At 45.0% G+C, this 25126-nt stretch overlaps 1 protein-coding gene across 16 annotated transcripts in view; it reads right to left on the bottom strand.

Annotated features, from left to right (window-relative positions):
* The window catches only part of LOC148013873 (uncharacterized), a 112060-nt gene that overhangs the window by 18537 nt on the left and 68397 nt on the right, over positions 1-25126 (bottom strand). For 4 of the 16 annotated variants that reach the window (XR_015688618.1, XR_015688619.1, XM_087666609.1 and 1 more), the window contains exons 4-6: positions 22693-22908; positions 22187-22549; positions 4480-4626 (exon numbers count right to left, since the gene is read on the bottom strand). Coding sequence is in view for 6 of the 16 variants with exons in the window: in XM_087666609.1 (XP_087522735.1) it covers positions 4480-4626; positions 22187-22549; positions 22693-22908 (726 nt within the window). In the remaining 10 variants the exon portion in view is untranslated. Of the gene's footprint in view, positions 1-4479; positions 4627-20790; positions 20905-22182; positions 22550-22692; positions 22909-25126 lie in introns of those variants that run through there. The other 12 variants (XR_015688627.1, XM_087666613.1, XM_087666614.1 and 9 more) reach the window with 9 other exon arrangements.

The following is a 25126-nucleotide window of genomic DNA, read 5'->3' as shown; positions in this document are numbered from 1 at the left end:
CTCTGCTCCATATACTAATGTAGGTGTGACTACGGCGTCAAACAACTAGAGTTTGGTGTGGGGCTCCTGGAACTATATGTGAGCACATTGACTCTCGAGTGCCCCTAGTGCTGCGTATCCATATGCAAGACGTACCTCTGATGCCCCTCTCAACGAAAAACGTGGGCCAGAGAAGGTGACTCCCAAATAGACATATTCCCTCACATGCTCCAGTATGTCTCCCCCAAATGTGAACTAGTACATAGATCTAATCACCCATGCTACTGAAGTATTGAAAACCATGGTTTTGGTCTTCCCAAGGTTCACTATGAGGTCTTTATCTCTACAGAAGATGTGCAAAGCGTCTAGATGGCACTATAATCCCTCCGGTGAATCTGAAATGAGAATTATATCATCTGCATACAGTAATTTCAGTATCAGCACCCCTGCCAAGTTGGCTCCAGCTCCTCCTCCTCGGTCTATGTAATCAGACACTTCATCTATGTATAGACCAAACATTGTGGGTGAAATCGGACATCCTTGTTTCACTCCTATGGTACTGTCAATCCTCTCTGATAGCCCCCCAGGTGCTCGTACATGACTTGTCACTACCTCATATAATGCATAGACACCCCATCGTATACCCTCTGGTACTCCAATGTCCTGCAATCTTTGCATGATGCATGTACGAGGCACTGTATCAAAAGCTTTGCGAAAGTCTACAAAGCAACAATAGATCTTCTTGGCTTGGGCTCGACCCTCCTCAATAATGGCTCTAAGTGTGAAAATGTGGTCCAGTGTGGTATATCCTCATCTGAAACCTGCCTATCCTTGTGCTCTCTTGCCTTGCATTTCAGCCCACTCACTGAGTTCATGCTCCAATATAGATCCATATATCTTGGCCAAAGTATGATCGATCATGATAGTCCTGTAGTTGCTAGGAATCAAGGGATCACCACTTTTAAATAGCGGGATTATAGTGTTGTCTGTCCAACTCATAGGGAAACCTTCACATATTGCTCTATTGAACATATGTGCTAATATGGGTGCTAATATGTCACAAGCATGTGAGAAATGTTCTGCTACTACTAGTCCATCATCATCCTATGCCCTCCCATTTTGTAATCTATAAATTGCATCCCTGACCATTTTCCATGTGAAGAAAGACCACTGTGTTGGCCTACAAGCTTGTGGGGGCTGCATAGGTGGCTGTCTTGGCAGGTCATACAGTTGTCTCCCATAGTCAAGCCAAGCATCTGGTGATGTAATCTGTATGGGGGCCTGTCTTTCATGAAACATCTTCCATGCGCTCTTGCTATCCCGCCCCAAAAATAGCTAATATATCTTTGCTTCTGCTTCACTAAGTAGTCTCGTTTCTTCTTTCGCACAAGGCATTTGAAGAATGCCTTTGCTTGGCAATGTGTATGAGTGCCTAGCTCCACTTCTCTATGTAAGCGAGCTCGGGTGACTCTACACTCATCATCATACCAACTATTTTGGGGAGCAGTAGATCGTGTGGGTCTACATCAGGGCAAGATGTGTGGGAATGCATACATGCATGATCCATGTATGGCCTCTGCTAAATCCCTTGTACATTTTTCCAACAATCTAATTAAGTCCAATGTATGTAAACTGATCTCCAAAGAACCACTGTAGATGTGTGAGGTGTCTTCTGTAAAGTAGTATTTGGGATGTCTAGGGAGGCATGGTGTTTCATGTTTCATATGTACACAAGAGAGCATGAATGTCAAAATAGCATAATCTGCTGCTATGCCAATTGATTTCTTAGATATCTTAAAGTTTTGAATGTCTGGTATCAATTCTAGTGAGCCCATTAAGTAGTCCACAGTACTTGCCTCTCCTTTGTGATTCTAGCATGTCAAATTGTCAGATCTTGGCCATTGTGGCAGACCATTAAAGACGGCTAGTCTATGTGCACTTCCCAATGTCAATAGGTGTGTCCCATAGGTACTCACTTCTTTATCCTGGGCTCTCTTGTGTAGGCCTATTTCATCTATGTCGATCTCTTTGAACATGGCATTACCATGCATATAAAAGTCACTCTGTCTATCTCTAGTGTGTGCATTGAAATCTCCTACTAATAATATGTCCCCAATGCTAGCATATCTCATGATATCCTCATAAAGTACATCAAAGGGAGATCCATCTCGTGTGGCATAGGTAGAATTCGCAAGAGGAAAGTAGCATATTGCGATGAATATATCCGGTGGTCTTCCTGCATGTATCCTAATCCATAAATATCGTGCACCATCATCTCTTTTCATTACTTGCACTATCCATTTGAGGTCTTCTCGATATAGCATGGCCACACCTCCAGAAACGCCTAGTGCTTCTCGGTTTTCTAGCTGTTGGACGAAATGCACTTTCCCACCTATATCCTTGCACGTATGGTAGTCTTTACATTGGTGTGTTTCTGTGTACATTGCTATGTCTATGTTTCAGAAGCTATCTTCAAAGTAACCGGCATCCAAGCGTAGGGCTCCATTACAATCCCATATTGACATCCAAAGAGTCTCATAGGCCTTGTACCATCATGACGTCCTTTTGTCAGTGATGATAACTCATCCATCCCTATAGACAGCCCACTTTCCCTCTTTGCGAGCCTCCAATACCTTGGGCATGTGTTCTCTGCGATGCGCTATTTGTGCTAGGGTAAGGTCCTTATCCAAATAAATCTTCTCACCCTTGAGGGCTCTCCTCTTGGAGAGGAAAGCCTTTTTTTCCTCTATGTCCCCAAAGCGAAGAATTAGAGCCTTGGACTTAGTCCTCTTTCCCCACTCTCCAAGCACTAATGATAGGTATGTTTGAAGCCCCAATTTTGTTAGCAAGTGTCTTAGCGTCTTCTTGTGGGCTGCTCTTCTCCTCCCATCCTACTACTCGTACATGTAAAACCCTAGCCCGTCTCCTAGCCTCTTCTTCCAAGGTAGCATTCATTACTTCAGTCTTGTTCACGGATGTTCCCTTATTCTTTTTTACTACCTCAATCCATGGGCTGGTTTCTTCTATCTACTTCTTTGTCTTTGCCACTTCTACCCATGAGTGAACCTCCCTTTCATATGCCTTCAAAGCCTCTCTCTTTTTGTAGTTCTTCTTGCACGTTCATTTCTTTTTTGTTAAATGTATTCAATTCTTTCCCTAGTTCTAAGATTTCAGATTTGTAGGCATCTACCACTTTCAACATTTCAGTTTTCAGTGTGTGCATTTCGGACAGCATTTGTGCCTGTAAGTCATTATTAATCTTTATCTGCATGTCTTGCATTTCTATCCTTTGATTTACTATCAGTTCCTCTCACATTTCTTTCTCCAATTCTTGTCTCGCAATTCGTAGTTCAGAGCGAATCATGAGATGAATTTATTCGTATTTCTTTTCATTCATGGTGTGAGGTCTTTCCATGCCTTTCAAATGCTGGGGAGACGGTCCAATCACGGACCCTACGACCATACGTCTTGTACCATGTGTTCTTAGAAGGGGTGTTGAGCCATTATCACGAGACACCGAAGACTCACCACTAGGCATATCAGTGAAGCAAGTAGGGACCGCATCATGGCTGAGATCATGTGCAGATCTTGAGATCAGCTACAACCCAGAGTCTCCACCACACTTTTGTACATGGCTCTATCAGATTTGTTTCTCCTTTCCTTTCCTTTTCTTTTCTATCGATAGAACAACACTACACATGGTTCAACCCTAGTATAGTCCCATCATATAGTTATTTTCAATATTGTTTCATAGCCCACCCACTTATTTGTAATGTTATCTTTACCTTACTGATGAGATGACATTAGACATGGATGTACTCTAGATTTTGTCTCATAGGCCACATTGGCATTATGTAGACGTTAATATACCTTTCTTTCTTTCTTTTTCTTTCTCTCTCCCCTCCACCCAAAAGCATACAAAGGAGACTCAACCCTCAACACATTAGTAGAGCGAACCAAGACCATATTATAACTTGGATCATGTGTTGATCTTGAGGTTGAGGGAGGAGCTACTATAGCTAGATATTTTGTACATATAGATGTACTCATTCACTTGTACTAGGATGCATTTTCCTTTCACTTTGATGATGAGATGACATTAGACGCAAATGTACTTTGGTTTTGTCTCATAGCCACATTGGCCTTCTGGCATTAAAATAAATTTATTTATTCTCTTTTAATGCGCGTGCCCCACCATAGATGTAGGAAACCCAAGAATTTGGAAGTCTCTCTAAACCGCTTGAGTCAACACTGTGTTTATCTTATCTTCTATCTCTTGCGGTTTCACTACTTGAGCCTTGTTTACTTGAAACTCAAAGAATTATATATGATATATAATACTTGATGCTTGGATTGTTATTAGTTGTAGATATTTAGGCAAAGAGACAACTCCCTTCTACATATGATAGATATCGTCTCACAAATTCAGGGTATTTGTAACAAGGCATGATATAAAAACAGTTTCAAAATGCAAGCTTGTATTTTTGAGTCCTTTTATACCCGCCTTCTTAAACAGTTCTTTGATGCAAATTTGATATTCCCGCCTTCTTGAACAAGAAGATGACTATCCAGCAAATCTAAGAGAAGGCGCATTAGGTGCTTCTCATCACAATCTTCAAATTTCTTTGCTATTACCGCCAATGGAGCCTAGAGTTGACATGCAAACAAGCTACCTTGTGAGTACTCATTTCAAATAAAAAGATCCATCACAAACATGTCAGAATTCAAGGGCAATCAAATTCAAATGTGGGGCGCATGCATTCACAACCCTTTATGTATCTTCTACATGGACCATGCAACTATCCAATCTAATCATTTCAAAATATAATGGCAAAGCTTAGGAGACCTACAACATTGGTATCAATAATGATCAAATCCTAGGAGACTTAAAACATGTGTTCAAACAATTATCAAAACCAAGGAGACCTACAACATTGGTATCAATAATGATCAAATCCTAGGAGACTTAAAACATGTGTACAAACAATTATCAAAACCAAGGAGACCTACAACATGGGCATATATAGATGATCAAATGTTTGGTGCATGGATTCACAATCCTTTATGTATTTTGTACATGGAAAGGCAACTAACCAAGGCATAATTATTTTTGATAACATATTGAGAAGAGAAGACCTACAACATGGGCACATGTATATGCCTATCAAACATTCTTTACTAATTAAATCATATACCCATCTTACCAGCCTTAAATCTTCAATGTGTATCAAAGAAAGAAAAGTTTGTAAAGCATTAAGAGTGCCACTCTAGTGGGAACAAACCAACGTAACCACAAGCAGAATGAGTAACAGTGAGGAAGCACTAGGAAACACGCATGCATGCCTATTGGTCTGCCAAGCAGGCATAGTTGCACTAGTACCACGCATGAAAGCATTCATACTATCCATACTATAGGTACTGTACCCTGTGTATTAGTACCATAGAACACTAACTTAATGCTCCTTGCTAGTACAAATCTCTATGGGATTATGTTGTTTGAGATTCAAACTACTCTTTTTTTTGCAAATAAAGTGTGGCTAATTATATTACTTCAGAAAAACCTTGAATACAAAGAAGTGCTCCTGCTCAATAGACTAGCTGGAGCTGATACAAAGTCATAGAAATATCAAATATGCATGCCTCTCAGGGCAGTCTAGGGGGGATGGGGGCAAGAATCCATGGAGGGGGTTGTATCGCCATTTGGGGCTGCTTGTATGCATCGCGAAAAACAAGTCCTGGCAGCCCCAAGTGTGCATGAAGTGAAGACAGAGCTCCTAACGAGCTGGAGACTCGCCCTGCACCTGGTCCCAAAGTCGCATGTATAGAAAGTCTCTCTCCTCCAAAAACCTCATGACACCACACCTTCCAGATATGCCATCCAATGAGACTCCCTACGATCTCCCATACCTTAGAGCGGTCTGTTGTGGGCTCCAGTACCTAGTGGATGGGTAGAGCCTCCAAGCCAGCTACTGCGCACGACCCAACCTCAATAAGGAAAATCGTGTCCTGCATCCAAGCCTCACACAAAAGGTGACGACCCTAGCTGACTGCTTGCCAGCAGAAAGCTCCCCATGAGATACATCCAAGGCTGGGTGCTAAGCAGCGGAGAATGCAACATGCTCCTCTCCACACTAGCTACGCCGCCTCACACAACCAGAGGCAGTGCTTTGGAGGTTCCAGAAGCTGTTGTGTGCAGCGTTTACATCCTCCATCCTTCTGCATCTGGGCTAACCAACTCCCTACCGCCAAGCCTCCATGTGCCACCAGCCATATGAAATACGGTACCCTCCTCGGCCTCCAGCTATCCCATAAGCGTCGCCAGAAAATCCGTCGAAAAGCATTCGTGATGCTGTGCTCCGCCCAGTACCTGCTACGCGATGGCGCCCAGTCTATGTCCTCTTGGATCAGCACGTATCTGCCAATCCTAGCTGTGTACTCTAGGAACCTCGGTGGCTTCTTGGCTACCGCAGTGGCCAGCCATGCCACTCTCCTAGGTCCCACTTCAGCTCATCAAGTGGTCTGCCCTCCCAAATCTGCCACTCCCGGAGCTCCTCCCAGAAAACATAGGGATCTAGTCGCCATGTCTTCCCCTGAAGGCCCACCACCCAAATCGTCCTCCACGAAAGGACAGCTATCCCCTCATCCTACTGCCCTCTGTCAAGGGCCAGACGCCCCCCCTAAATGGTGAAGAAAGTCCCATGTAGGGCACTGCCCACTCTACCTACCACCTGTAGGGGGATACCTGTTGGTGAAAACTTAGCAGCCCATACCTCCCCGAGCTCTACTAGCTCTCGTACCGGGGGGCCAAGCCACTCCTAAGGTATTGCTGTGTCAATCTTCCTTCTCCTCAACTCGACTCCTCTCTGGCAACCTGATGCCTGTTGCAACACCTCCTTGTCCACCAACCTATACACCTCCCGCCAGGCCTGATGGTGCGCGCCACACTGGCTTCCCAACCAGCCCACTGGACGCTGATTTGTACCCCCTCTTGATCTCTAACCTGGGGGTTCCAGATCACCAGCTGACGGTCTATCTCCTCCTGGCAACCTGGGGGGCTCTGAATCAGGGCCTTACGAAGGCCTTGCCACACATAAAGTAAGCTACATAGGAAGGGGGATCTGGGCCGTCGTGAAGATCCATCTCAAGGACAGTCTCCAATCCCCGCCAAGCCTCGGTCTACACTCCTGGAGACTCTCCTACAGTAGGACCTTCCAGGTCTGCCCTCCTAGTGTGAGATCGAGGACTACAAGCTTGCCCAAAAGGGCCATACTCTGATACTCTGGGTCAATGATCCCAAGCCCTCCCTCTGACCAATGCCGGATGATAGTCGCCCACACCACCTTGGCCCAAGAGTCCCTCGAACCGTTTGACTCAACCGAGAGGAAATTCCGCACTAGGCGATGAAGCTGAGCAACATAGGACGAGAAGAAGCACCAACATGAGGCGATGTACCAAGCCGTTGCTAGGAGGACTTGGTTGACCATCAGGGCTCGACCCGCTAGGGAGAGGCGAGCAGTACTCCAATAGGTCAGCTTCCTCCCAATAGAGTCGAGCACTAGGAGAAACTACTGAGCGGGGGTGATGTCGAGTCCCACCTAGAACCCTAGGTAGCGGACGGTCTACCCTCTACACACCCATCTAAATACGAAGTGGACGCCCCACTCCATACTAGAGTCCGGGTCTGTAAGGAAACCAACTGACTTCTACCAGTTGATTTTCACTCCTGTTGTAATACAAAACACCTCGAGAGCTAGTCTCACTCTCTTCAGCATCAACTCATCGTCCTCTATGTAAAGTGTTGTATCATCTGCATACTCTGAATCTAACAGCTCCGTCTCCTCTTTCACTGGAAGTCGGAGGCCACGTAACCCACTCACACGTGATTAGAGGAAGTGAGACATCACCTCTACAAAGAATAGAAACAGATACAGGGCCAGTGGGCAGCCTTGTTGTACCGATCTCTCCAGCCGAAACTCCTGCACCTATGAGAACCCTGTTGGTAGCCGATTTGTAGAATGCAGAGACCCCATGGATCCATGCCTGGGGGAAGCCCAACCTCTCCATGGTGCCCTCCAAGAAGTTCCAATCCACCCTGCCATAGGCTTTCTCAAAATCCAGGAGTAGTACAGCCAATTCCTGACCACTATGCTGGGCCCACTCTGTCACCTCAAAGAAGATAAAGACATTGTCTAGGATGCTCCTATTCTGGACAAAGCATGTCTGTGTGTCATGAATGGTGTTTGGAAGCGCGGAGCAAAGTCGCCTACCAATCATCTTTGCTAGTGCCTTATAGGCAATTGGCAACAAGGTGATCGGTCTCCACTGGGATAGCTCCAACTGGTCTCCCACTTTGGGGAGGAGACTGATAAGACCTGCCAATAAACTCCCTGGCATCTGACCTGAACCAAAAATCTCCTAGAAAGCCAGTGGTAAGGGGTCCCTCACTACCGACCAAAAGGTGATGAAGAAGGCCTTAGAGAGGCCATCCTCTCCCAGGCATTTCTGCCCATCTTGTGTATGAAAAGCCTCCTCAAATTCCTTCTCTGTGAAGGGGGCTAGGAGGGAGCGCCCCATCTCCTCTGTGACGAGGGACGGGATGTGATCCCAGACCTGCTGCCTGCAACGTTGTCCTCTGGCTGAGGCTGTCTCCTAGTGGACTGTAGTAGTCGGTGGCAATCTCCATCACCTCATCTGGGCTAGAGCAAATCCTCCCATATTGATCCCGAAGGCTGCATATCTGCTCTCCTGAGGTGCAAGGCTGGTGTGCCTGAAAAAACTCCCTGCATATCGTGTCCCCCTTCCGCACCTAGAAGGCTCCTGAGGTACGGAATGAGTACTTCGAGCGCCTATCCTCTAGGCAAGCCATAGTTGCTCATGCGCACACCTCCTGTGCATGGAGGATGGGATCCCCTAGTGTCTCTTGTAATAATCTCTGCGTGGCTGCTAGATCCCGCCGGAGTGCTCTCTCCTCCTCCCAGCACTGCTGTCCGATCCCTATAGGGCTGCCTCCTGGCAGATACTTCTCAACTTGGCTAGGACCTCTACAACCTCCTTTGCAGTCCGGTCCCTTCTACTCCACTCCCTAGTCCAAATCTACTCAATTTGTCTCTTCACCTCCTCTCTCTTGTAGATCAAGTCAGGGAATCGACAGGATCGTGTACCTAGGGAAGATGATGAGGGATCAAGTATCAAGAGGACCGAGGACAGAGTGGTGCCAGCCAACTGCCCTATTTGGCCTCCGCGAGGGCATCCCCACTCTCCCACATAGAACCTGTCCAACCGCTCCAGCAAGACTCCATCTAGCCTCCGCCTATATCTCCACGAGAAGTCCAACGACCTTTCCCTCCTATGGAAAGCTAGGTCTCTCCAAGCATCACAAGCTCCTACTACGAGTAGGAAGACCTCCCATGCCTCTTGCTCCTCCCCAACCATGCCTTGGTAGTTTTTGCCTCTACCTTGCTGGTCCTCTAAGGTCTCCAAGTTGTTGAAGTCTCCTCCAACAATCCAGGAGTCCACCTCTGGGAGTCTTGCTCCAATCTCCACCCAGAACCTACTGCGTGCCCTAACCTCAATAGGGACATAGACATTGAGGACTCCGAGGCACCAGTCCCCAATATCCAACCTGACCCATAAAATCCTCCCTGCCACAATCTCCCCATGATCCTGTACGCAGACGGTAAGGCTCGGGCCAATAAAGGTGCATACGCCTCCACTCCTGCCATCGACACCGATGGTGTACTTCCAGTAGGTGTGTGACCTGCCTGGGAAAACCTTCCCTACTCGATGGGCCCTGACGGGGGTAAGCTTGTGCTTCGGCAGAAGTAGGATGTCTATCCGTCCTGCAAGGGCTAGCTGCAACTCCTGCCGAACAATCAACTTCCTAGAACCACATGCCCCACTATAGTGGAGACTGTTCACATTCCAAGATGCAAGGTGTAAGCTCATGGGGAAACCTGTGATTGACCAGACAGACATCTATTTGGTGTGGAAGCTGTTGATGAGGAGGAAGAACTATGGAGCATGCAAGTACGCTTTGCCACAGGCCTAGACGGCGAACTCCAATCCCTCATGGTGGCCCTCGAGCGAACCATAGGGGTGATAGATGCTCCAGGTGGTACTACCAATGCATCTATCAGCCATGCTAAGAGTCATGACTCTGTACACTGGTAGAAACGGGTGCCAGTGCTAGGGGCCACTCGATCACATCCATCGAAGCTCTCCACTGTGGAGGGACTCAAAAGATAATGCTCAACTGTTGGACCTCGACACCAACCCACCAGTTAATGTCCATCATGAAACCTAGCCACTGTTGTGCAAACAGTGCTAGTCTTTCTTCTCCCATCCACTACGATATGTGGTCCATCACTTGACTCTTCACCTCCTCCTCTATCTGTGTCGTCGTCCCATCCCCTGAGTGAGAGGACTGAAGGAAAAAGGCGTAGTTTGGTCCATCCGGTGGTGCTAGTAAATGGACCTTGCCCCTCCTTGACTTACGAATCATGAAGATCCCCACCTCTAGAGGTAGTGGAAACTCTCCGCGCTCTGCAACTCTTAGGTAGGACCACGGGCCACTACGGAAGAACTCCTGTAGTAACAGCTACCCCTATCTCGGGAAAGTGTGACTGGCGGCAAGGGCAGATGAGCTGGTGGCTGTGTGGGGAGGGCAAGACTATCGCGAGAAGGATGATGTATGCGTGTGGCTCATCACCTCTTGTGGGAGAAGGGGGGGTGGGTCTAGGGGGGATCACTTGTACCGAGTGCAAATCAGGGGGAGTGCTCGGCAAGGGAGGTGGTGGGGGGGAAGAGGATCGAGGGATGGTGGGGTGATCGAAGGTACGTGGCGGGTGTTTGCGGATCGAGGGATGGTGGGGTGGTCGAAGGTACGTGGGGGGAGGGGGGGGGCAGGGGGGGCGGGCTAGTGGCCTTGGAAAGGGGAGGCTAGTGGCCCTGCGAAGAGGGGGGTTTGGGCCAAGGTCAATGGGGGATCCATGGGAGGAGGGGGGGTGGGTGTGGAGACTGTGGGATCTCAGGTAAGGTAGTCTGTAGCACGGGTGGTGGATGTGGGGGACTATGGTCCTGCCAGGTGGGGCGGGCTGCAGAGTGCTCTGCCGGGGGGGCATTGCTCGCCCTTCTGCTCCCTGCTGTCGAGGTCGTGTCTGAGCAGCAGGCTACAAACCCCCCTGCAGTGTCCCTCTCTGTCGTCTCTGGACCCGTGTAAAGCCGTCAACGTCCACTTGCGGGCATGTTGGCGGAGCCGCCTTGGCTCCGAAATGTGTGCACTCTGCTGCCTAATGCCCAAAGCCCTAGCAGTGTATGCACTACTCTAGTTGCCCAATCACAATGACCTACTGCCTAAAGGAGTAACCTCCTGCCTCAATCTCCGGGAACTTTGGTATACTCTTTGTTTTTGTCATGGCCACTCATATCTTTGGGACTCCTGCATCTATCATTGCATAAGCAAAGGAGGCAGGAAGAACTGTGCCGAAGAGCCGTCCAAAGTCCTCTACTAACTGGCGGTACTCAACCACCAATCCAGGGAAAAGGAAGGTGACTTGATGTCTGAGAAATCTGTTATGGAGTGCAAATGTCTCCACGGTGAATCCCCTATGCCAAGGAACCATGTAAATGACCCTCTTTATGGAGGCATAGGGTGAGCTCTCCACTAACTCACGAGCTGCATCCGCAAAGGTAAGTCCAACCATGAAGATCCCTTGGCCCATGGGGACTGCCTCCGCGATCTATGCTATGCCAATGCGCAATGTGGAGTGGAGCCGATCCCACAGCTGGGCCCTCGATGGGGTGTGTCCAACAACCTGACCAAAGATCGTTGTTTCTTTCAACTCCAGCTTTGTAGCACGGATGGCTAAGAGCTGTTCTTCGGAGAGGATGATGCGCAAGGTGTTTGACTAGGGGGCACTTGCAGAATGTGTCGATGTTTGACCAAAGGTTTCCATTGCACGTCCTTGCTGAGAACCTACCTATCATGTTGTTGTGCTACCGGAGGAGGGAGTTGCTGCAAGGGGAGGGGACAACTTTGGGGGGGGGTAGTAGCGGGGGGGCAGAGGTCAGGGGCATAGGCGGGCAGCATGCAGGCGCAGGGCGGGGGGAAGGTCGGGCGTAGGCAGGGGGGAGGTCGGGGGCGTAGGTGACAGTACAGGAGGAGACAGGGGCAGCTTCACGACGCGACGGGAAGAGTTTTTTTTTTTTGAACTCCACACAAAAATTGTTCACACTACTTCTCTACCTTGTTTGGTCAAAAAATTTAGGTTTTAAGTAACTTTTAGGAGAGAATATTGTATTTTTAATCTATCTTACCTTAAAAAATCTTAAGGTATCATCTAATGGTGTATTTTATTGTACCGTACCATATCACACCTTTCATACCTAACAACCATGGAAGCAGGACAGCAAGTATTACGATTTGCAACCTCTCCATCCATGCAATGTCGAACAAGAAGAAAAGATTGTGGAGATTAGAATCTTAGGCAGATTCAGAAGGCCTGATCTTGATGTTTTACTTCTCAACTTTGAAGAGGCTTTTGACAGAGTCAATTGGGACTACAAGGAAATTGGAATAATGTTTCAGATTGGCTTTCTAAAGTGGTGGGTAGTAAGAATACAGCCTTGTTTTCTTCTGCACAAAATTATTCCTTTATTTCAAAAGACTTTGAATTCTGGTGACCATGACATGCAGCCTTATAATTAAAGCACATATCCTAGTAGTTGTTCTTAGTAACATGTTGATTTACATATCATCATATGCAGCCCCATGATTACTGTGGTTGCCATCCAGCAATGATGTTAGGGCTTGGTATTGGCACTGTTCCTACATTTGTGCAAGTGCAGCACATTCCTCATGTGAGCCATCCTGGGAGTTGTGATGGCACTGTCACTACATGATTACTGTAGTTGCCATCAGGATGCCTTGCCCCATCAGCACCACCTTTGCTATCCGCATGTATGCAATGTGGAGTGAAGCCAATCATGAAGTTGTGCCTTTGGATGGAGAGTATCCTACCACCTATCCATAGTTGCATTTGTACTACGTACGGACTGGTTTGTTCTATATGGCTTGTATCGTACGGTACAGTACGTATCCGTATCAATTTGTACCAAAAACTAGACTACTTTTTGCCCATGAAGGCTGGACCATACAATATCTTCCAACTTCAAAGCCTTATGTTTATTATCATAATTTCAAGCCTCTCTCACACTCTCTCTCCCAACTTTCAAGATGAATGCGCATGTCCAAGCCTCTCGCTCTCTTCCTCTCTTTGTCTCTCTCTCCCCTTCCCCCCCAAAATGTCATGCCAAGCCTCTCTCTCTCTTTTTTTTCGTAAATGAGTGTATATTAATATTGGAATATTTACATCCGGCCTTCAGGCCAACCAAACAGAAAGGATATACATTTTTTACATCAGACCATCAGGTCAGCATAGTAAAAAACACACGGATACAACTAAAAGTCTATCACAACTCTAACTCTGAAATGTCAATCAGAAAGGACAGCTAGAGTGGAGCGAACTATATCCAGCCAGGGAGCAGCAATGTCACGAAGAACCGGATCAGCTGAGACCATAGAGGAGATCTACCATAATACTAAACCATGAACACAGGCCACATGGCCATGGATGCCCGATACTAAATCAAAAATGAAGGTATTCCGAGTGCGCCAAATATGCCACCACAGGGCTGTCCATCTAAGGAAATGGAAAAGGCAGAGATAATCTGAATGCAAAGAAGACAAGGACATCATTTTTCCCATGATCCATGAGCAAACTGATCTCTCTATCTGTGTGTGTGTGTGTGTGTGTGTGTGTGTGTGTGTGTGTGTGTGTGTGTCACACACACACAGAGGAATGTAGAGTCTCTTTGTCCATCCACCCTGCACTTTGCTTTTCTGTATGATGTATCATGTATCATGTATACACTCCCATCTGTCTACTTGTAGCGCATTGCACATGATACGCATCAGGTTTTGCCTTGTTACCCTTGTGTATTACTTATGCCAAGGTTATGCTTTTTGGTTGTCTTTCGATGGGTCTCAATGGTGGCGGCTAAGAAATTGTCCTTTCATGGCCACAGCACACCATTGTTGGCAATCGGAAGGCTTTGATGTGCAAGTAGTGTTGCCTTGGTAAGAAGACTCTAATAGACAAGTAAGCATTGAAGGCCAATGGCTCGTTGAAGTTCGTAATACCTATGTTAATATCAATCCTAACCTAGGGTTCCAAGTGGGACTCGACATCACTCCGACCCAACAGTTTCTTCCAATCCTCCACACAGGGTTGTCTCCGTACGTAGTATGGACTGATCCGTATGGTACGGTACAGTACGTATCCGTACGATTTATTACAAAAACATGGGCGCTTTTTGGCCACTCTACTTTAAGTCTACAACTTTTTTTTTCTTTCTCATTTCTTTTTTTTTTCTTCTTTCTTTCTTATTTCTCCCCCAAGTCTTTCTCTCTCTCTCTCTCTCTCTCTCTCTCTCTCTCTCTCTCTCTCTCTCTCTCTCTCTCTAGTTGCACTACTACCACGTACGAAAGGTTTGATACCATACCATACTTTAGGTACCGTACCTTATATATTAGTACCATAAGGTACAAACTTAATGGATGTATCTTTCCCATTCGAACTGCACTTTGGGACGAGCTAAATGCTCCTTATATTAATATGATTGTCCCATGAGATTAGGTTATTTAAGATTCAAACAATTTCTCTCAACCTTCTCTCTCTCAAGCCCACACTTCTCTTATTTGTATGATCATGCATGTATGATGTATCCACTCCCATCTATGTGGTTACAAGTTGTAGCTAGCAATAGCGCATGTTGCACATTCCGCATTAGGTTTTGGCATGTTACCCTCAAGTACTCATCTTATATACTCTAATAGCATTGCTATTTAGACTTGAAATATATATTCTATTATCTTTTGTCCAAAATAATTATTTTTTCTGTCGTACTAATATTGTACCGTACCTTATAAAATCTTAAGGTACCATTTAGTACCGTAATTTATCGTACCATAACGTATCGTACCTTTCGTACCTGACAACTATGCCTCCACACTATTCGGCGGAAGCTGACTTACTAGAGCACTGCTCCCCTTTTCCTAGCAGGCCAAGCCCTGGTGGTTAACCAGGTCCTCCTAGCAACGGCCTGGTACATTGCCTCGTATTGGTGCTTTTCCTTGTCCTATGTAGTTCAACTTTGCCGCCTCATGCAGAATTTTCTCTGAGCAAGGTCCAACAGTTCCAGGGACTCCCAAGCCAAAGTGGCATGGGCAACCATCATCCAGCATTGGTCAAAGGGAGGGCTCGGGATCATAGACCCAGAGTATCAGAGTTTGGTCCTTTTGGGCGAGCTAGTAGTCCGCGGTCTCACACCAGGAGGGCCTCCACGAGTGCAGCGAGGCTTGGCACTAATTGGAGGCAGTCCTTGAGATGGCTCTTTACCACGGCCTAGATCACGCCCCCCAGATCCTCCGTCCTCCGCATCCTACTTCGTGTGTGACAGGGCCTCCGTAAGGCCCTTATTCAGAGCCCCCGGGATTGTCAGGAGGAGATAGACTGCCAACCGGTGATCTGGAACCCCCAAGTCAGAGATCAGGAGGGGGTACAAATTGGTGAGCGCCCCCACATCCAGTGGGCTAGTTGGAAGGCCGGCCCGGCTTGTACCATCAGGATATGGCGGGAGGTGTACAGGATGGCAAACCAAGAGGTGTTGCAACGGGCATCAAGATGCCAAAGAGGAGTTGAGCTGAGGAGAAGGGAGATTGACGCTGTGATACCTCAAGAGTGGCTTGACCCCCCGATACGAGAGCCGGTAGAGCTTGGGGTGGTATGGGCCGCTAGGTTTTCGCCAACAGATATCCCCCTACAGGTGGCACGTAGAGTGGGCGGCGCCCCACATGGGACTTTCTTTACCGTGCAGGAGTGGGGGCATCTATTTCTCAATAGTGGGAAGCACGATGAGGGGATAGTTATCCTTCCGTGGAGGAGGATTTGGGTCGTTGGCCTTCAAGGAAAGACATGGGGTCTGGACCCTTATGTGTTTTGGGAGGAGTACCGGGAGTGGCGCCTTTGGATATGGGAGAGTAGGCCACTTGAGCTGGAGTGGGACCCTAAAGAGTGGCTATGGCCGGCCATTGTGGTCGCCAAGAAGCCATCGAGGTTCCTAGAATACACAGCCAGGATTGGCAGACACAAACTGATGGAGGAGGACATGGACTAGGCACTGTCACGTAGCAGATACTGGGCGGAGCACAACATCACAGATGCTTTCCGACATATTTGTTAGCACCGGCCTATGGGACAGCCGGAGGCCGAGGAGGGTATCGTATTTCTTATGGCTATTGGTACATGGAGGCCTGGCGATGGGGAGTTGGCTAGCCCAAATGTAGAAGGATGGAGATTGTATACATTGTCCACAATAGTCCCTGTAAACTCCGAAGCACTGCCTTCGGTCATGTGAGATGGCGCAGCTCGTGTGGAGAGGAGCATGCTGCATTCTCCACAGTATAGCACCCAACCTTGGATGTATCTCATGGGGAGCTTTCTGCTGGCAGGCAGTCAACCAAGGCCGTCACCTTTTGTATGAGGCTAGGATGCAGGACACGATCTTCATCATTGAGGTTGGGCCATGCGCAGTGGTCGGCTTGGAGGCTCTACCCATCTGCTAGGTATTGGAGCCCATAGAAAACCGCTCTCAGGTATGGGAGATCGTAGGAAGTCTTACTGGATGGCACATTTTGGAAGGTGCGGTGTCAGGAGGTTTTTGGCGGGGAGAGACTTTCAGTACATGCGACTTTGGCAAAGCTCTAGACCTCCATCATCCACTCCCTCCGCGGCCGATGGAACCAAGTGCAGGGTGAGTCTCGAGCTCGCCAAGAGCTCTGTTTTTACTTTACGCGCACTTGGGGCAGCCAAGACATGTTCTTCATGATGCAGGCAGGCAACCCCAGATGGCGATACACTCCCCCTCCATGGCTTCTTGCCCCCATCCCCCCTAGACCGCCTTAAGAGGCTTGTATACTTGATATATCTATGACTCATCATCAGCTCCAACTATTTTGTTGAGCATGATCACTTCTTTGTATTCAGGTTTCTTTTTCTAAAGTAATATAATTAGCCACATTTTATTTGCAAAAAAATATCAATGTTAACATTATTATTGATGCCAATATCACTATTGATGTTAGTGTTGATTAACATTGTAAAGGAAAGAGGAGAAAGAATGTGTGGCAAAGTTGAAGACAAAAGATGAATAGTGTGGGGAGGGAACGATGTTGAAGTAACATAGAGAAGAAGTTAAAACAATAGAAAGATGATTTGTTATGCATTCACCTTGCTAGCCTCAGGTAGAGGAGGTCAATTTGGGTGACTAGGCTTTTGGTGGTGCTTTCACGCGCTTGCAACAACTAGCAACAGGTCAATGATAGCCCATTAGACAAGTGGCGCCTCATTGGGCAAGAGTCAATGATCCTCTAGAAGAGTGTGTCATTGGTGAGGTGGACAATTTTACTTGTCATACCCGGACCTCCGCATGGCATGTGCTCTTTTGTTTCATGGTGGAAACAAAGGGGGAGGAAGGGGTGGGGGTGCAATACTAGTTTAAAACCTCGATTAACCTGACCCAAGCACTTGCCCTCATGACATGTATGGGTCAATTTGTTCAAGTTGCCCCACCAAATTATTATTTTTGGCATCTCTATTTGGAAGGTAGTCTTTCCTTTGCCTATTTTAGTCATTATTTCATATAACAACAATACTTAAAAAAACTCTTGCTCTTACTCTTTCTCACATCAGCTTCAAGTTTATCAACATTTATTTCTTCCTTATCACTCCATCTTATATATTTTTCTACTCTCACCACTCTCTCTATAAGCATAGCACTTTGTTTAATTAACATGGCTTCTCATGATGTGCATCCATTTGAGGCTCTTGTCACAAGCAAACCTCAATGCATGGAGGTCATCCGTTTGACTCCATCACAAAGAATCTTGTCATGTTTGATTCAGACTTGTCACTTGTGGTGACTCTACAAACACAGTGAAGGAAACACAACAATAATTCGATGAGCTTTGCACTCCAAACTTTTCAGCTTGTAGCTGCAGCCATGCCCACATTGCCTCTTCAATTTCATCCTGCTTCCTTCAAGGGGAGAAGAAGGAATATGGCATACTTTGATTCACATCAATTTGATGATGGGTAGCGCATCAAACATAGACAAGTCATGCTTTAGGGAAAGGCATACACTTGGTGGGCAGGGCTACATCCCACGCTTGAGACTCCAGTGGAGTTTCTATCCATTTCTCAAAAGTGGTTTGTAACTGACAACTAGTTTGTCAGCTTCTACAAGTTACTTCAGCCATACATAGGAAAAAAGTCCTTAGATGTGTACTAGCAAGAGCTCAAGCACCTTTTGCACATGATGAAGGCCTTAGATGGCCCGTAAGAATTGCTCTAAATGCGTTATCTTTTCGAATTGCTGCCCAGGTACTAGAATGAGGTATTACATAATCCTCTTCACGTATTGGAAGAAATAAATAATTTTGATAATACTTTGGCAAAGAACAAGGGTGGCCAGTTGACAAGCAGGAAAAAGGCTTTCCCTGAATATGAAAATGATCCACAAACATTACAAGTTTAAGCTCCACATATTCTTGCTGGAAAAACAAAACACATCTTCTGACCCTCAGAAGGGCCAAAAAACAGTGATCTCTTTAACCATGATGTCAAACAAAAAGCCGCGAGCAAAAGCTTGTAATGGAATACATTACTTACTCAAGAGGCTTCAACTCAGATGATAAACATGATATGTGATTCCAACCTTCACAACCTACCATTTCTCCAACATTTTAAAAAAAAACTCACTAGGTGCATTTTGTCATCATATTGTGATTTATTAGCCATTATCTCTGTCATATGTCAGTATATGGATAACAAATCACTAAGTCATAAAGGCACTAATGATATTCCTATATTCTTCGTTCTTGCTAATATTTTTTGATGATGCGTGGCTCTAGCAATATGTCATATCAAATTGAATAGAGACATGTCAAGTTCAAAGTCAAAGAAACCCTCGCAGCAACAACTTCAAATCTTGACTCCCAATTCACAGGAGCAGCTCAAAGTGAGGATCGTTTGAGGGATCTTTTTATGTACCATCCGACTGGTTACTTTCATGGGGACAAGGACTGTCCACAAAAGGAAAAGGTGAAGACAAGCTCCAAAGCATCGGTACATACCCTGGAATCTCCAAGTATGCCTTTTGAATATTCAGCAAGAGTACTTGTACAGGTTGTCTAGTGAGCAAAATTATGTTTGGTCCGTACAACCTTTTAAAGATTAGTAGTTAAGTTAATCACCAACTACAGATTGTTTGAAAATAGTTCTACTAATAATTTTCTTTCTTCTCGCTTGGTGCAAAAATTTCCATTCTATATAACACCCATTGATTGTTCACATCAACAATCGTGTCTGTTAAAAGAAGGGCTTGGGGCTGGATTGTTGGGATTGTATGGTACCACAGCTGACCTCTCAATTCAACAGTACCACAAGGCCTTGGACTTCAGACCTATGGGCCTTGATCACATGGATATCATCCTCAGCATGCCCTAGTTCTTTGATAGATCATTCCCACTCTTGGTAGATTATAAATGCCATGTGATCTCTTTTTCTTTCTTGATCGAGGGCTACTCACCCTCCAAGATCGTTGAATCTAGTGTAAATATGATGAAGTCTTGACTCTTAAAATTCAGCAAATATATTTCTGATCCAAAAGTTGTTACTTATGTATGTTTTCTTGGAAAAGCTCAACCATTTACATTGCAATATAGCTCCCTTTCATTTCATTTTAATGTTGATAATAACCCAAGCATTAGAAAATAACCCGATCCATTGTTACATGAATTGTCTGATGTTTTTCTGTTAGAATTATGTGTGACAGAATTCCACCATCTCATGGAATCTTAGATCACAGAATAGAGACACTACCGGATAGCTATCCCATCTCTTGAAGGAGGATGAGATAGCTAAGGCAACTGCATGACTATCTTACAAAGGGATTTGTTGAGCCTAGTCTGTCTTTGTGTGGTTTGCCCATCCTTCTCACTGAAAACACAGACGACATAATGCGTTTTTCGTTTGACTGAAAAGGTCTCAATAAATGTGACTATCCAAAACAAGTATTTGTTTCCTCGAATGGACGACCTTATTGGTCAACCATGTGCTACAAGATTTTTCACCAAGATCGATCTTAGGTACGGGTATCATCAAATATGGATAGCTGCTAAGGATCTCCTAAAGATTGTGTTTCATACATGATATGGTCACTATGAATTCTTGATTCTCCTTCTTAGGTTAAAAAATACTCTCGGAACTTTCCAGCAAATGATGAACAATCTCTTTTGTGCGTACCTGGAAAAGTGGATAGTTATTTTCTCGATAACATACTCGTTTATAGTAAATTGTAAGAGGAAAACAAGAATCATTTCTGTATCATCTTACATCTCTTAGGGTCGAAACATAAATTAATGTTTTCACATTGTTGTATTTCTTCTAAGTAAAATATAAATTGGCCACACGTTTTGAAGTCAAAAAGAAAAAGTGTGTTATATTTTTTCGTGTGTGCACATGCGCCGCACACACACATACGTATAAACACGAATTCAAGTATAAATGAGTAAATATTAATGTCATTCTGTATATGCAAGCATACTAGTGTCTGATGGCTATTCTTTTGGAAATGCATGATTGGAGTGTTCCCTCTAGGGCTAAAAAATGGTCAAACAGTGCATTGCCACACCTCATTGTTTGGGATGCTTGCATGCAAATCAGATTGTACCACATCCCCAATGTTAGTTTGTAGAAACTTGGATCATTCTGGATGGCCTTTCTTGACAATTGCATGCCTGATATCCTGATAAAAGATTTAGGAGTTTCTTCTAAGTGTTTGGAAAATTTTCTCAAAAGCTCTCTCAGATTCCCTCTTCATTCATTAGGTTAGATATTGGGCTTTGCTGACTGTTTGAACTCACAGGGAGACTCAGTCATCTCAGCCTTATAATTCACATCCAAGTACACACAAATGATACAGCAGTATAAGAAGCACGCTTCCTGAACACTCCACATCAAATTTCATTTCAAACAACCAGCAAGGGAGTTGTTGTTTTGTAAATTTTTTAGAAAGCTAATTAAATTCGTGACATGGTGTCTCATATTAATCTTTAGAGGAGCTTCAACTTCACCCCTATTCAACAGAGAAGGTTTTACTGCAATACAACAGTCAGGAAAGGGCAAAGTCACAAGACATTTGAAATTTGAAGGTTTTCCGTTTCATAATAGCATTCGACTTCAGCAAGAGCTCCCTTGCTCGACTTCGGAATCAACTAACCCTTTACAGTGTGCTTGTTCTTCCATTTGCAGCTACTACTGTCCCCATTTAATTCCCAAAAGGGCTACCGTCTACGGCCTTACCCAAGGACCAAGTATGCTTGATGGAGGACAAGCCCAGTTGAATAGCTAGGCATCCTGGAAAAAGACATTGGCTGTGCAATTGATGCCTGCCAACCACAAGGTTATTGTCCAAGCAAGTTGTACATGTCAAGTCAAACTTTGGTGATTCTAAAACAGAAAGGCCGAGGTTACATAAAGGGAAGGGGAGAAAGAAGAAAATAATATTCTATGGAGGATAAAGCCAGTTGAACAGCGGGGCATTCTAGGAAAAAACATAATTGGCTCTGAGATTGATCCTCTTGCCAACTACGAGGTCAAATGTCCAAGCAAGTTATACATGTCAAGTTGAACTTGCATAATACAAAAACAGCAAGGCTGAGGGTGTATGTAGATGATGGCAGTGAAAGAAGAGAAACACAAGCCTGATTTGTTGGACATGAGCAGAAGGAGTAGAAAGGAGGAAAATGGGAAAACATAATGCAGAGCTGTGAGATGTCACACACCGACATATTCAAATTTCAAAGCATCACCATGAACATTAGAAAAATGGTGTGCAGGAAGACACAATGTCCACATGATAAAGAACCATAAAAACCCATTGACATGATTCACAACTAGCCAAATCAACATGTTTCTGTTATGAAAAATAGACTTACACATGCCAGCTTCCTAGCATACTGACGTGCGTCCTGTTAATATTCACTCTTACTACCAGTTACAAAAGTAGGTAATCTAGACATACTCACACCAGCATTGTTTTCCAAAAACTGAAGAATGCCAAGCTTGGTTACTGTTTTCTTGATTATACCACCATCTTTCACATACTTATAGAGTTCATTACTTCTGAAATCAGCATCTCCATTCGCAAGAGCTATTGCTGCTTCATCTGCACCAAAGTGGACCGGGCCGATCACCCGATCCCTTTTTGCAGTATCTACAAAATCTTTAAAGTCACAAGGACTTTCTGGCCTATGAAATGACTCTGTTTGATTCACAAAATTCTCATTACTGGAGCCTGTAGCTGTAATGTTCGCTTTATCTATAATTTCGGATGCAGATAAACCACGTCTCAACATCACATGCACCAAAGCTACATGCAAACCTGTAACCTGTAAGGGAAAGGTCACTTAGTCACTGTATTTTCCACTTTGTTTTCAGGCTCTAAAATCACAATGAAAACATGCCCCTTTTGCAGAGCAGAATCAGCCTATAATGTAATTCAACTCATAAACTTGAGAAATGGGCTGCATACATTTCGTGGGCAGAGCTTCACAATATCTGGCACTGAAAGCACGAGCACATTCTTTGAGCTTGATTTAGCTTTGGCTCTTCCCAACAGAACTGATTTAGCAATGTCTGCCGTCATCCCCACACTGTTGCTCAGTCTGCCCCAATTGACACCTTCATGCTTGAATGCACAGCTCACAATATTGTTGATCACTGTGCTAGGTTCTATTTGTAGCAAGAACTGTTGAGAATTCAAGTGTTTGAATCTCTCTCTCTCTCTCTCTCTCTCTCTCTCTCTCTCTCTCTCTCTCTCTCTCTGTGTGTGTGTGTGTGTGTGTGTGTGTGTGTGTGTGTGTGTGTCTCTCTCTCATAATGGGTAATTGTATTAATTACGAAAAAAAGTACAAGATAACAAGATCACAAAGTACAATGGGGCCATAGGCCATCATATATGAACCAAATACAATGGATTCAGCAAGCACAGAAGACAAGAGTGCAAAAGGCACCTATCATTGGTGGCACCTTACGAGGGTGGGGCTTTCAGCATATCTAACACCCCCCCTCAATGTCCACCCACAGGTGAACTACATTCTCGGCCCAATGCCAAGTCTCTCAAGGTAAATTCAAAGGAGATCCTTCGTAAGAGCTTCAGTGAAGATATATGCTCCATTCTCCTCCATTGGATAGTAGACCAGCTCTACTATCCCATCCTGAATCAAGTCATGCACATAGTGATATTAGATCTCAATGTGTTTGGTGCGTGCATGAAAAACTAGATTTTTGGCAATGGCAATGCAACTCTAATTGTCACATCTTAGCACTGTTGGATCTTCATTATGTACTCCCATATGCCATAGGATCCTCCTTAAGCATACTGCTTCACATGCAACAAAACAAGCTGCCTTGTACTCTGCTTCGGTAGAAGACAATGCCACAATTGGTTGCTTCTTACCGGTCCAAGAGAAGATTCCTGAACCTAAAGAAAAACAATATCCAAAAACTGATTTTCTAGAATCACTGTCACCTATCCAATCTGAGTCACAATTCTCCATAAGAGCACTTCTAGAACTATTTGTGATACCATAGTCAAGAGTTCCCTTCAAGTATCTGAGCACCCACATCCCAGCATTCCAATGACTTTCTCATGGTTTGTTTGAGAACCTACTCAAAACTAATATCTGGCCTAGTGTTACACAAGTGATGAGGCTACCAATCAACCTATACCTCCCAATGTCTTCTAGTGCTCATGTATCCTCAATGGATCACTTCACATTGATTTTCATAGGTGTAGCTATCTCCTTACACTCGGTCATGTTAAATGCTTTTAAAATCTCCCATGCATACTTCTCTTGAGAGATCAAGATTTTGTGTAGACTTCAATCCCCAAACAACAGTGCAACAAGCCCAAGTCTATCATTTCAAACTCAAAGCTCAAAGCCTTTCGAGTTTGATAGATCATATCTTCATAGTCACTTGTAATAAGAAGGTCGTCCATATATAGAACAATCACAACAGACTTTTCACTATCCCTATAAACACACAAGTTAGCATCTAAGGCACATCTTTTGAAATTCAAACCTAGAAAGAATTTATGTATCCGCCGGTACCATGCTCTAAGGCTTGTTTCAGCCCATACAATGCCTTCTTCAACTTACAGACTTTGTTCTCAGAATGGGGAGCCTCAAACCCTGGTGACTGAGCCACATGCACCTCCTCCTTGAGGTCACCATTCACGAATGCTAATTTAACATCCATTTGGTAAACTGGCCACTTTTTATGAGCAACCACTGCAAGTACTGTGCGAATAGTGATCATTCAACCTATGAAAATCCCTATGCAACTAATTTGGCTTTGTACTTTTCTAAGCTGCCATCAGCCTTGTACTTTGCCTTCCAGACCCACTTAGTGCCAATAATCTTCCTCTTTTCTGGCCGATGCACTAGCTTCTAAGTGTTCATTCTTCATGATGCTGTCATACTCAGCCTACATAGCTGCTCTCCATGGTAGATCGGCAAGTGCTTCTTCCAAGTCTGCTGGCTCCTTTACTTCTCTCATAATCTCAGCCATCAAGGCCATATTGACTATGTGACCAGAAGCCTTTCTTTGCTTCTCTATTCTCAAAGACCTCCTTGGTCCATCGACCTTTTCCTCCATTGTAGTAGGCATAGAATGCTACAATCATAGAGTTGCTTCACCTATCACGGCAATGACTTTTCCGATGGCGTGATTCAAGGTTGGTGAACTTTGTCCTCATCATCCGAAGACGATGCTTCCTCCTCCTTCAGAGTAGGAATGGCTCTTGGAATAGGTTCATAGTGGACTACTTCTTCGCTAAATGATAAAGTGGAAGAACTTATATTCCCCTCCTCCACTATATGTGGCTACTCCTTGAATACCAGATCATAGCTCGCTATGATCTTCTTTGCCTCTTGGTTGTACAATTTATAGGCCTTTTGCTC

This window comes from Lygodium microphyllum, chromosome 25 (genome assembly GCF_053477565.2).
Source record: "Lygodium microphyllum isolate KBCC chromosome 25, Lygodium_microphyllum_v1.1.10, whole genome shotgun sequence".
NCBI lineage: Eukaryota > Viridiplantae > Streptophyta > Polypodiopsida > Schizaeales > Lygodiaceae > Lygodium > Lygodium microphyllum.
This window is presented reverse-complemented; position numbering and strand designations above follow the sequence as displayed.